This window comes from Anopheles marshallii, chromosome 2 (assembly GCF_943734725.1).
Source record: "Anopheles marshallii chromosome 2, idAnoMarsDA_429_01, whole genome shotgun sequence".
NCBI classification, from domain to species: Eukaryota; Metazoa; Arthropoda; class Insecta; order Diptera; family Culicidae; genus Anopheles; species Anopheles marshallii.
In genome coordinates this window covers 23,919,212-23,932,365 of record NC_071326.1, presented here as the reverse complement: position 1 = coordinate 23,932,365, position 13,154 = coordinate 23,919,212, and the positions used below count along the sequence as shown (strand labels likewise).

Genomic DNA, 13,154 nt, shown 5'->3' with positions numbered 1-13,154 from the left:
GCGTACGCTGCATCCCACTTTATACACCCGTCCAGATAAACATTGTCCCCATCCACATGCCTTAGTGTACCTTTATCCACTTAGAGCTCACTAATTAATCACCGTGTAAACACACACTCTCTTTTATCCGCACTCGCGCAACCAGCCACGGCTACTAGCGCAGCATTCGAGAAACCCGCCGCTCCGTTGTTTGCTCTCCTGCTCACTGTTTCACTCGCTGTGCTGCGCGATCCGACCGACGAAACCCGGTTGCGAAGCCACACCGGAATGGGAAAGCAGTGAAAGTTTGCCTTCGTACTGCTCACGTACACATGGAAAAAGGGGTTTGCGTGTAGGTCTCGCGTTTGCTAAAGCGTACCGCCAGACGATTCTCACGATGCCTACCAGAGGTGCCAAAACTGTGGCTTCGCTTGCACAACAATCGTACGCGTCCTCAGTGGCGCGCTGTTTCGATCCAACTGAGCCGGTTCCCGGTGCACGGCGAGTGTTTTATCAACTTTCTTACTCACTCGCGATCGCTCACGCGGCTTCGCGGCCAATGTTTCGGTGGCTGCGTCATGGCCGTACCGTTCGGTGGGTTTATCGTGCCGATCTACGCCGGAGATGAGCGGGATGGGGCTGGAACATTTACTCATCCCCGTTTTCACCGTGAGTTGGTGAGCAATGTTTTATCGCAATGTTGTGGTGAGATGAGCAGAATAAGGGAGACTGGACACGCACGGAGAACGTGAAACGATAACGAGCACTATTAAAAGTTAAATTATTTTTTCGAAAATATACTACTTTGTTAACACAATACCACTTTAATTGGGTGAACCTCAAATAGTTTTTTTCCAAAATTAAATAATTCTAATTTGAACCTTATTTACGAAAATAAGTAATGCTTTATATATTTCAAAATTTAAATAGAAATCAATGCTGATTGTGAGAATATCCGGCATTTATTTCCCCTCCACAGAAAGTCTTAGTTGGCCATACTGAGCACAATTGGATTACTAAGCTTAATTTTTCCACGCTCCAGATGGGATTTGATATCAATTCTTGTACGAGAATCCGGCGTTGCTTCCACATACCAATGTTTTGTTCTTAGAACAATGTCTTGCCGTGTGTTTATTTAAAGTGTTTTAGTTTTTATTGCCAAAACGCTAAGAAAATCGCAACAAAATTTCAATTTGGAAATTTTGAAATTTAACATTACGTCATGAGAGTTCGTCCAGAATATGTCAAATAAATGCAAAATCGGTACGTGCAGAACTAACAACAACAAATGCCTTCTTCATATTTAATTTTTTTTTCGTAGTATATTAAAGTGTAGCGTTTCAGTTAATTTTTCACGAAACGACACTGAAACCCCAACTGCTAATATTTTTTTAAATTAATAGTCTTAGTACAAGATTCGAGTCTAAAAATCTTATTCATGTGATATACTTTTCAAATTTGAAATTAATAAGCAATATTATATTTTGTTTTATACACTAACTAACATGATATCAATAATATTAGTAATATTAATAATACTTAAATTGTAACTAATAATTTTAGTTACTAAATTTTCTGTTTTAATTTTATTATAATTACCTCATAGATTCAGGATTTAAATATTTTTTTTTTATTCACTAAGACGGCCAGGCCGTATTACTTTTTTCATTCATTTAAGTTACATGCAAATGAGTCCTCCAATCACCATGCTTCGCAGTTCGTACGATCACCCAGTGAGCCTAAGAATAAAATAAAAGTTGTGCCTCCATCGGATGTGGACGTCGTTTGTAGGTGATCTCCTTTCTTCAGGTCACTTACTCTACACACAAGAAACAGGTGTGCGTATCAATCTTGCCTGATCGCCACAGTGAAAGTGCATCATTCTGCTATATGCTGTTGGCGCAATTTTATGCACTCTCATGCATCTAAACGAATGTGCATTATTGAAATCATGTTGATTACTCCAGTTAGGAATTAATACCATTAACGCCAACACTCATTCTAAGCAAAACAATTTCTTTGTTTTCGTTGCATATTTGTTTGATTCGTCACTCTTCAAAAAGCAACATATTGTTTTGATTTACCCTGCGGTGACATACCGTGGTAAAGAAACGGCTTACCCAGCCAGGTGTAACGATATAAATAATGGATCTATTGTTTGCACAACATGTTTGAATAATATGTGCTGAGCTTATAAAATAAACAGAAATTTAACAATTTATGAAGAGACCAACATTGGTATCATTAAACATGATGCAACAGAAGCATGCATGAATCAGGTTGTTGCATAGAAGTCAGTTGTCAATTTTAAGCGTATGGTCAGTTGTCAAAGGAAGAGCAAATATTTTATTAGCTTATCAGCTGAATTTGGACCTTTTTTTTGTAACCCTCAAGGGGTCTTAAGCTGTCATCATTTCTTGCATTACTTTACTTCATTACGACTCGCATATGATTTGGTAATGATCCTGTTGAAGCTAGTAAAGACCAGTACCGTCACCGTCAAATAATCCTTGAGGCCAATCATCACAACCACAACGCCGGACTTACAGAATAGACGAAATCACAACTCATGCATTTGTCAACAATTGAACATTTATCTTCACATATTATTCACGGATGCGGTAAACATTACTCTCGAGAAAAATGTTCTGGCTTAAAGTCCGAACAGTTTCGTTACAATACACTACAATAAATAAATAATTATGGAATAAGTTTTGGCAGAAGAGAAATGACAGTTCCCTAGCATTTAAAATAAATAACTTCTAGAAAAGATCCCGAAACAGCCTGTAGGAAAACAAGTTGGTCATAGTAAAGCTATCCTCAGAAATTACATACGCCTACCAGTGCGCATTAGTAGCAAACATCCTCGCCAGAAAAGCTCAGTTTGGCTTTTGTGCCGAGTAGGCAAGATCGTACGATCGACCATAGCCGCCATATCCTGTGTGACCGTGACCCACCTCATCATGCTCCGTGTGCGAATGAGAATACATCGGTTTGGCTACGATTTCATAAGTTGTCGACTTATGACCACCACCGCCTCCGCTAGCCAGCGACTTCAAGCCAACGATTGCCGCCAACATCAGCGCCAACAGACCCGTCATCAGTGCCTTGCCTGCGATCAATGCCAACGCTCCCAGTCCAACCGCCGCCAGTGTTCCTGCACGAGAAGATACCACGTTTTATTCCCGTTCACGGTTTTTTACCCATTCAGAATGTGATACGTACCCTTCATCATCATGGCACCGGCGATGAGTGTCTCAAGTCCTCCCTTTTTGCCCAGCTTTCCCTTCCGTCCAGCAAACACCTCACGTGCCTTCTGGAACGCATCGCCATCGACGAACTTCAGTCGCAGCGAGTGCGTCTGCAGATAATCGTTCAGCTTGGTCAGCAGGAACTCGTCCAAACGGCGTTCCGGGTTGGTTGGGAAGATGCGCGTCACCTCGGCAATAATGTCCGCCGTGCGGGTAATGTTCGCACCAGGGTCGCGTACCACACTGACGCCCGCCATTAGGTTGTATTCCTTCTGGTTGGTGACACGCTCCAGAAAGGACACTAGCTCCAGCTTTAGGCAGTTTACGCTGTACCGCTGATCGCACATTTTCTTAGACGACGAAAACACCGAACCACCGCCATTGCCTGCAATAGCTGCTTGCGTCGTATACAACCAACTTGCCAGAACCACCACGACCGTCGAGCTGAGGAAAACTTCGAAGGAACGCATCTCGACCGGGCTAGAATACGCTGCTGGAGGCACTACTACGTTCCACACAATTGACACCTGTTTCGGAAGTCGAACACTTGATCACTGACGAAATAACCAACGGCAGCGCGTACTTTTATATGATCGCGCACTTGCCATCGATCATCCCGGTGTCTCTCCCGAATTTCCCTCCCAAGGGAGAACCGCAGAGATGAAAAATGATGTCTTGTGCCGGGGCAAGGGGATAGAAAAGCGAACAAAACGCACCACGTTGGCCCTAGATCCCTTCCATCCCTCCCAAAGGCCCGTGATCGCATTTTCGCTGAGGTTTGTTTAACGCATGATTAGGTTTGCTGTGCGATCGCGAACCACTCGGAGACACCTGGAACGTACCATCGCCATCCTCCCCGCTCAGTGTGCTAGCCTGATCTTGGCCTTGCCACCGATGAAGAACCGACGGAGATCGTTCAGACAGCGCCCACAGTGGCGGGAAGCGAGCGGAGTGGAAACTTTCTGTGTGGATGGTAATAAAGAGGTAATGATCGAGATTTTCGCGGTTCAATTAGATTTGTCAGTATGGAGTGGAAAGCACCGCACGGTACCTCCACGCCCGTTAAAATCGTCCCGGTTGCCGTGGGGTTAGGACACGAAAAACAAAACAAAAACGCAACTCTCCACAGAAACGGTGCTGCTTGACGCGCTCCAACTGCAAGTAGCTGCGGGGACACCATTGCGACACAAATTCGAGCAAATCCACTTTGGCCACCGGCCAAAGCAACGGATCGGCCTCATTGGGTTAGTGAAGCGTACCGTAAAGATTTTCCCTTTCGATCGCGGGCATTCCCCGTGCGGATGTGGAACAAACAGTTGCAAGTTCGTCGCTGGTCGCACGTGTTTTGTCATTACACGATTATTAGACAAATATTCTTCCGATTTGATCGGGAAACTTTCACGCCAACTACACTGGTACCAATGGGAACCATTTGTACTCGGTGCTCGGGAAAGCACCGAAATGATTAATATCTTTTAAATGGCAGTGTTTAGGATAAGCAGTTGTAGGCTGACTCGCAAACTTTTTAGAATTGGAGTATTATGCCTTTGGACTTGTATATTTTCCGGATAGTATTAAAAGATTTAGTATCACTTTGCAGTATACTTTACAGCTTAATGATTAATTCTGTTATAAAACATTCATTTCAACAAAATTACAAAATCAAACACATTTCAAATTAAACCAATAGTAAGTAAATTTAGTACCAATAGTTAGTAAGTTAAATTAAAAACATAGTAACACATGAAACGATATAATTTTTACCATTGTATAGGTTTTCTCATTTTCTCATTCATTTGTATAAGCAATCAGGACATACAGCACCACAAATAAGGATCAAAACAAACGACTAATATATACAGGCAGTCCCCGAAACACAGGGTTCCTCTTATACTGCGGTTCCAAAATACGCGATTCATGATCATTTGATAGCTTAGTTAATTTATAGCAAAACATCTAAGAAAAGGGTCTAAAATTGGTTGAATATGACTTCCTTCATCATAAAAAAAACTTTTTTCATAATAAAAAAAAAAATCTTTCAAAAAGTTGTACAAAACTTTTTCTTGTAATATGCTGAATAACTAAAGAGCAGGGAAAGAAGTACACTCTGTAACTATGATTTATACACGATATTGCACCAGGATTCGACATACGCGTATCTTTCTTGAATTAACTCTTTCCTTCGGATCCCTTAGGAACCGGGATTAGGTTCTGACTTACAATATCGTAAATCGGGAACTGCCTGTACTAATGCAGAGTAACCCTGGGCCGAGTTTCCTGGAAACGGATTGGTGACAGCACAAGTGACCGTATTTGCACAACGTGTTTAGAAGAAGGAGAAAATGATAAAGTACACACAATTCTAACTAGTCGATTATGGGCATTGCATCTCACAGATGCCCAAAAAACAACAGCCCTACGCAGGTTAACTACAGTTCAACAACAAAAAAGGTAAGTAAGAAGTGCGTCACTAATCTAAGAAAAAATGTAATATACCTCCATAAGATAACTAGCGTTGGTGATATGAGATTATCTGTCCACCTACATGTCTTTACCTTGGTTTTGATCCATCTACTAATCATCTTTACCATATCTTACTTACTTGACGTATTATTATCACATTTCCAAATATTCAGAATACGAGTTTCTACCACCTAGTTGATCTTGTTGAGGTTTGACCCACGATCTTCGGTGTATAAGCCTGCAATACAAGCAACGTATGTTTCAAATCCTTAATCTCCTGTGGGCAGAAATAGTGCCTGTTCCTCTTTAGCCAGAGGAGTAGGGAATTGTAAACAAATTCATCATAGCATTCGTCCAGCAGCAAGTACCAAATATCACCACATATTCTTTCATTGCAAGGTGTGTTTGTTAAACATTGAAGTTATGTCGTCAATAATATGCTTGGAAGATCAAGTAATATTCACGACATGTTACCTCATAGAGGTATAAAAATAAAGTATGTTGGAAGCCAATCCAGCGTTAATCTTTTCCAAATCTTTGACAGATAGATTAACACATCATCAGTACAGCGCCTCACTCATTACCGATGGCCAACGAACAAAACATGCTAACCCCAATCGCCGCGTACCGATCTGCCCGGTGATCGATCGTACTGCGTACAGTGCCGTTTCTAAATGGGTCATTTTATGCAGCTAGCTGGTAAACAATATGCTTTTTTTTTGTTGCTCTCTGCTCACTGCTCCATAAGCCTAACCCCATTTCCGTTACAACTAACTGCCGACGACAGAATACCGTTTCGGCAGATTTTTTGGGGATATGAATTATCTGTCTACACCAGCTGATCCCCAGTAGTGTAGCTGCCTAATTTCCTTCTACCTCGCTACGGCTGTCCTTTATTTCGGTCGCACAAAAGTACACACCAACAAACAAAAAAATACACTCACATGGCTTTCATTTGCCTGTTCGCCTTTTATTTACACATCCACATACGTTGAACAGCGAACACCGGCGTATACCGGTGGCGCATCAAGAAATGGCGTGATCAAAGGAAGGGTGGTCGATCAATAAATTATTAAAATTAAGCAAATAAATAAAGGCTCATCGGCGTCATTTTATCGGTGAGCGTTTTGGTTGTTGGGTGGTAGTGATGGTGGAAAACAGGACACGGGACCTATTGGAGGGTCGCGTACGGGTACGCACCGTAGGCTAGGTCGTGGGCAGCGGCCTGTCCGTTGCGGTTCCAGTCCTGGTGGACGATCTCGGCATTCACGGGCTGAGCGCTGGTGATGTAAGCGGTGGTCACACGTTCCTGCTTCTTCTGGAACAGATCCTTCAGGACGGTGAAGACTATGTGGGGAGGCAAAGAATACCAAATGTTCAGCCCGGAAACGATTGCACAGTCGGCTAGTAATACTTACTGGAGAACTTCAGGGCTAGCAAACCGGCGATCAGTCCCTTGAGCGAGATGAATTTCACGATGGCCAACAGGATTGGCAGCACAACAGCCATCTTCAGCTTCATTGCCAGCAGCAGCGGCAAAAGCATCTTCTTCAGGCGGCTGCTGCGAGCTTCTACAAGATCAAGAGAAAGTTCCACACTGTTATACGCAAAGCTGATGATCGTATACGTGAGTTAACTTGAAAGCTTCGGGGCTTTTCGCGACTATGGAAAGCTTTGAATGACAGGCTAGAGCAACAAATGCTACGCAATATTGCATACTACAAAAGGGTGTTTGAACAGCATTGACGTTAAAATTTTAAAAATTAAATGTCAATATTGCTTGACACTAACACTACTAGTAGCCATTTTGAGTAGTACACTTCATTTTCATTAGAATATTCTTTGTGGTTAAACAGTTCTACGGTTTAAGTGTAACAATGTATGAATTTGACATATCTGTACAGTAGTACAAATTCAAAAAACAAATTGTACAAAAAGTCATTTAAAATGCCATTTTAAACGCTTAGCAGTTCTAGTGGTGAAAGATTAAAATATTTACAAATAGCTACAATTAGTCAGACAATTTTACTGTAATCATTATTATTTGTGATCGAAAACCATTATTGTTAAAGCTACCTCATAAAAGTAGTTAACCTACGACTCAATATTTGCATGGCACTGGAGAGTCTTGCTAATAGATGAGCGACTACGACCTTTGGTGTACTAGGCTGGATGGCAAAGGAAAATACTATGAAATCGAAGCCATGGGAGTTGAATATTATTCACTCCAAATTATACTTTCATAGACATTTCTTGTTATGTTTTTCATTTCTTCAATTTAGCCATATTTCCCTTGCAAATAAGCTACTTCTTTCACACCGGTAGTCGGTTCGTTCTTATCCAACCTGCTCTTACATAGGTAACCTTCCATCGTGGCAAATAAATGTTAAGTTCATTCCGCTTTGACACCCTCCAGCATCCACGAAGAGCAAATAATTCGAACACACACATAAAAAAAAACACCACAACAGTCGCGAAACATCTTAGCGGTTGGGGCTAATTTTATGGAGGAAAATAATTTAAACTCCGTGAGAGCACCCTTCGCAACAGGCCGTGAGCAAACACGGCATTAAACCCACCTTCGGCCATACTTTCTCCCATTGTCTGGCAATTATGATCCCACCGAACACCTCCACCTGGAGGGCGTATCAATGTCGCCCCAAGGCCTTACGGTCGCCCCCGTACATAAACGGGCCCGCTACAATCGTGTCTATTGATTTTGGGGGAAAGTTTGGTGTCCCATCCGCCAGTGAACGCGCCAAACGTTCTTAAGGCTGTGTGCCGGCGCACACACGACGCACTTGTTGCTCGCGCTTCGATCATCGCACCAGCCGCACCGGCAAAGAGCCTGTGCCAATGACCCAGAAAACGTTCGGCCGAAGCAGAACCGAACACCGGTGGCTGGCTCGTTCTCGGTGAATGCGAACGTACCGATCCGAGTTCATCGAACCATGCCGATCGCACCGAACGCCCCAAAAGGAGCCACATGCGTGTTTTTGTCTCCCGCATGCTGAGCGTCCATCGCTCACTGCTCTCCATTTTCCCGGAGAGGGGATGATCAACGCGATGCTCACGCGCCGCATCGAGTGTTCTTGATCGTTTCCTGCCACCCAGGCTCGTCGTCGTGGAATGTCGAGGAGCGCGCAAGGGTGCACGCTAAAGGGTGTGGCATATTTAAACATAACACCGAAAGAAGTATGTCTTTGGAGCGACTTTCCCTTTTTTTCTTGTTGAACCTTTTTTTTTTCTTGTTGGTTGGTTGGTTATTACAACCCTCTCAGTCGAACCACTCGTTCGTTCTCTCCTTTCGTTTCTTCTTTAATATTTAATTTGTAGCTCCTGCTGCTGTTGCTGCTGCTATTGTTATCCTCCCATTGTGCCCGGTCGGCCCGGTGGTGGGCTAAATATTTTGGAGAATTTTCGAAAGCCGGATCCGGCCGGATCACAAAGTGAAAGTTTTGGCTTTGGCGCACCAACCGGGACAGGTATTTCGTCGGGTTGCCGCAAGTGTCCTGAAAATATGCACCACTTAATGCGCAGGACACTTACACCGAACGACCGAAATAAAATAAAACCACCACGCACAATGCAATTACCGGTACGCGCTGTTCATTAATCTACGCCGGGAACGAGCTGGCAACGCGTCTTCCATTGGCCATCGATATTATGCGCAACCGTACTATGATTGGGCTTCTTGAATAAAGCAAGAATTATATAAATTTCGTTACATATACAATATATGTGTTTTTATGTACACACTTCATTCTTCAGCTTTATGCTTGTCTGCTGCTGAACAAATAGCGGTAGATGCTAGAAATTCTTGGTTAAATTCGTTTTGGGTTGTATCCCTTTGTAACCACGCTCAGAACGCATTTTTTCCAGCAACTAAAATTTGATACGGTGTAACTTTCTCTTTCGACCGCGATATGCCCTCTAGAGAACTGGTTCAGTAGCCGATTTTGCTTCCCTCCTGTTTTCTCAAAGAACCTGTTCCCATGTCGATGACCCATTCTAATCGGTCTCACCTTGAGGCTCCATCTTCTTTCATCCACCATTGTGGATGCTGGTGAAAGTTTTTATTCTATACCACCGTCCACAATGGAAGCGCTACATCACCGGTTACGCCCTGCCAAGGGTTACTCCAAACGCCCGTAACCTTTTGGCAACCTTGAACCCGTCTGGTTACGCTTGAATGTGCTTAGAAGCGTAATGTCTGTTCCACCTTTAATGGTTGCTGGCACTGAAGAAACTCAACCTCAACCAAGTCGCTACACCTTGCAAGATTCCAACGAAAGTGAGTGTTTTTTTGATTTTTTGTCGAGAAAGTTTGTCCACGTTTTTGTCCATCAACTCCGTCACTGTGGGTACACCCGGTTGCATCCGGCCTTCTAACTGGACCGAGCACCGCCAGTTTTTTCGGACCACCGCTAACATGCCGCTCCAGAGATGGAGATGAAAAAAAACAGATGGAATCCAACCCCAAAACCGACATACGATTGAATCAGCGATGCACATGGCCTTGGCGGTGGAAAAACATCCCACCCCATTCCGAAACTACGGAAACGGCCCGGTCCAGGTAACAGATGACGCTAATCGGTGAGTTCGCCTCTGCACGGGTTCGCCTTTCGCTGTGATCCCTATCTGCGAGGAATTGCAAAAATGGACCTTCATGCATAGCTAGAAACCACGCTGAGCGCGATGGCTTTCCTTTGCCGGGTATGATGAAACAGCCGCATGTGGCCTAATCACCCGTTGATGGTTGGAACTATCCCAAGGTTATGAAATCTCGCTATCTGTCGCTGTTTATGTTGTTTTATGTTGCTACTTTTAATTACATGTACCGTCGCACGCGAGCGGAGAAAACTATTACTTTGCTTTGTAGCTGGTGGAGCAAGATGTTTTGGAATATTTAAACCGCTCTTGGGCGGATAACAACACATCTTGAGCACGCGTCTTCGACGTTAATCTTTTTGTGGATAATTTATGACAAATGATTATTCCAAAAAGACGTCAACATATTTAGCAATATTAAATATGTAAAATGCACATTAAATCTGGTGTTGATCTGTAACAAGTACATGAATAACGATTCTTGCACAAACTAAGCCAAAATTATTTTTTGCTAATGTGAATTAGGAATTGAATTTTTTTAAAATAAGTTAGGTTCTGATTTTCACTCTTGAAAAGGGCCTTTTAATTTCACCGCTCCCAAACAGATCTATTGCTTGATCACTTTACACTACCCTTGCGGACGTTCTCGAACACTTGCTGTGCCGTACACTATAGAATTATTCGTCATCGTTCACCACACGCGCACCCTTCGCTCACCTTCGACGGTGTTCTCCTCCGAGGGCACGCTGAACTTAAGCGTGTGCGAGGCAAGGTAGCGGACCGCCCGGTCGGCAAGATCCTCACTCGTGCGGGCACCGTAGGCACGGACCTCGTAGTCGTTCGAACGCTCCACCGCGAGCCCACCGAACAGCGGGAACCGTGGCTCGTTGTCGATCTCGTTGATCAGATTGATCACGGCCGACTCTTCCTTGGTGGTGTCGGCGTACGCCACCGCACCGAATGCAGCCACTGCCAGGGCGGCAACCAGAAAACAACGCTTGGCGACCATCTTGAAACGGGACGGATACAGAAAACTGCACTAGACGCACGGTACTGCAGGACGACACTTGCACTATTGCTGGTGGCCGGATAAGCTAAGGCGAACAACTGATGCGTTAATTTGCTATTACAATGCTATTTATGCGAATTCAATCAATATGCCGACCGCCCCACACACAGACACACTCTATTTTCCCGAACGGAAGGGGTTTCCCGGTACGATCCAAACAAATTTCCTCCCCCTTGCCGGCCAGCTGGGCCTGGACGTTGTCACCCAACGTGACGGTGTTTATGGAGCGAAAACCGAAAACTTCCTCCATGCGGTTTGGCGAGCCCTATGCCCCATTTCGTATGCAGCGTGCGTGATCCTGACCGATCGCCGGCAGTTCGCCCATCGCCATCCACCTGCTATCTAGTGGGCGCTTTTGGTCATGTAGGTAAGTGCGCTGGCCAGCTGCGGGCTACCGTGCTAACGGTAGCAAATCATAACCGACGGCCATGCGCGAATGTGTGCCAGAACGTGACGAGAATTCATCGGGTGTTACTTTTGGTACGGTTGGAATGTGGCATCGTTTTCGCTTCCGACGGGTGTACGCTAGTTAGCGAGAGCTAGCCTGCCTTTTTACACACATTTGCTAAGCAGTCCGCATTTCGTTTTCGTTTCCGCTGATCCGTGCCCGAACTATTGGCCGGTCAACAGTGCCCCACCAAAAAAAAAAATGTTGGACGAACCATCTTCATTGACGGTTTCGATCGATCTAATTGTAACCCTGTTGTTTGCCTCGCCGTGCCACAAGAAGTACCCATTTCACCGACACTGCCTACTGCCGGCTGCAATAATAACCTTTCTGGCTTCATAATTTGGAGCTGGTTCCATTTCGATGCAAAACCACGAACTGATGGACTTTAATAAGTGCCGCGGTGGAGAAATCTAGTTTTAAGTTATACATTCGGCTGGTACGCCGAATCGAACGAGCGAACTGATTAAGATAATTGCCGGCGGCCCCGTTGAGGGCAAATTTATTAAAATCCTTTTTTTATTTGTTATTTTCCAGCTTCAATGTAGCCGAGGGCTGGAATCATTGATAGAGTCCGGCAAATAGGTAAATAGGTGGAATAAAGGCATTTTTTATGCCGCAAAGTGATGCTCGATGGAAAACAAGATGTATTCCAGTTTGTTGCATTATTGGCTGCAAATTACTTGGAAAATGGGCTCAATGCCTTCATATGTTCCGGCAGTTAATACTGCCATAATTTGCTCTCTGGTTGCATTTGCAGTCTTTACCTTTCCGTGTTTCTGTTTGTTTTTCAACATAATTAGTTTAATACACTATTTCCGAATTGCGTTTCAATTTTGAATGCCTTCCGCTTGTTTAGTGGCACTACAACCTCATGAGGTCTAAGCCTGTCATTGAACGAATTCTATGGCTGGATAATCAGCAACTCGTACGGGGATGGGAAAGGGATAGAATTTTGTACCTATCCTGTCCTGTGGGACCACAGCCAATAACTAAGCGGCCGCGCAGGACCTCGAGCTGCAAGCCTTAAGGTTCTTCATCTGCCATTTCGCTAAGAGCCTTCAAGGGGTTCGATCCACCACTGCATTGAATCTCATTGTATGAAATCTCAAAACCCAACCTTCAAAGCTTTCGATCCAAGCTTTCGAGCTCCAAGGGGTTCGATCCACCACTGTATTGAATCTCATTGTATGAAATCTCAAAACCTTCAAAGCTTTAAGATCCTTGAATTTGCAGAAATGTTTTCTTATTTTTAATATTATTACCCTCAATATAATTGGAAATGCAGGAGTTTGACAAGAGCTAAGACAGCTGTGTGATTTCACTTTGCAAA

At 44.0% G+C, this 13,154-nt stretch overlaps 2 protein-coding genes across 2 annotated transcripts; both read right to left on the bottom strand.

Annotated features, from left to right (window-relative positions):
- Positions 1-2,858: 2,858 nt before the first annotated feature.
- On the bottom strand, positions 2,859-3,700 carry LOC128717177 (uncharacterized). Its single transcript, XM_053811417.1, has 2 exons — positions 3,205-3,700; positions 2,859-3,136 (listed from the first exon to the last, which is right to left on the bottom strand). The coding sequence occupies exons 1-2, from the start codon at positions 3,698-3,700 to the stop codon at positions 2,859-2,861; spliced, it is 774 nt and encodes a 257-aa protein (XP_053667392.1).
- A 3,164-nt stretch (positions 3,701-6,864) lies between these two features.
- On the bottom strand, positions 6,865-11,313 carry LOC128707230 (uncharacterized). Its single transcript, XM_053802180.1, has 3 exons — positions 11,022-11,313; positions 7,112-7,264; positions 6,865-7,040 (listed from the first exon to the last, which is right to left on the bottom strand). Exons 1-3 carry the CDS (start codon positions 11,311-11,313, stop codon positions 6,865-6,867), a joined length of 621 nt encoding a protein of 206 aa, XP_053658155.1.
- Positions 11,314-13,154: the final 1,841 nt, after the last annotated feature.

What these genes read in the sequence shown, in the direction of transcription:
- LOC128717177 (XM_053811417.1), bottom strand. Translation starts at nt 3,700, where the DNA reads ATGCGTTCCTTCGAAGTTTTCCTCAGCTCGACGGTCGTGGTGGTTCTG. An exon ending in CGGTGCCATGATGATGAAGG is followed by an intron (nt 3,137 to 3,204) that starts GTACGTATCACA and finishes CTTCTCGTGCAG; the next exon opens with GAACACTGGCGGCGGTTGGA.
- LOC128707230 (XM_053802180.1), bottom strand. Translation starts at nt 11,313, where the DNA reads ATGGTCGCCAAGCGTTGTTTTCTGGTTGCCGCCCTGGCAGTGGCTGCA. An exon ending in GGAGGAGAACACCGTCGAAG is followed by an intron (nt 7,265 to 11,021) that starts GTGAGCGAAGGG and finishes TTGATCTTGTAG; the next exon opens with AAGCTCGCAGCAGCCGCCTG. An exon ending in GCTAGCCCTGAAGTTCTCCA is followed by an intron (nt 7,041 to 7,111) that starts GTAAGTATTACT and finishes CTCCCCACATAG; the next exon opens with TCTTCACCGTCCTGAAGGAT.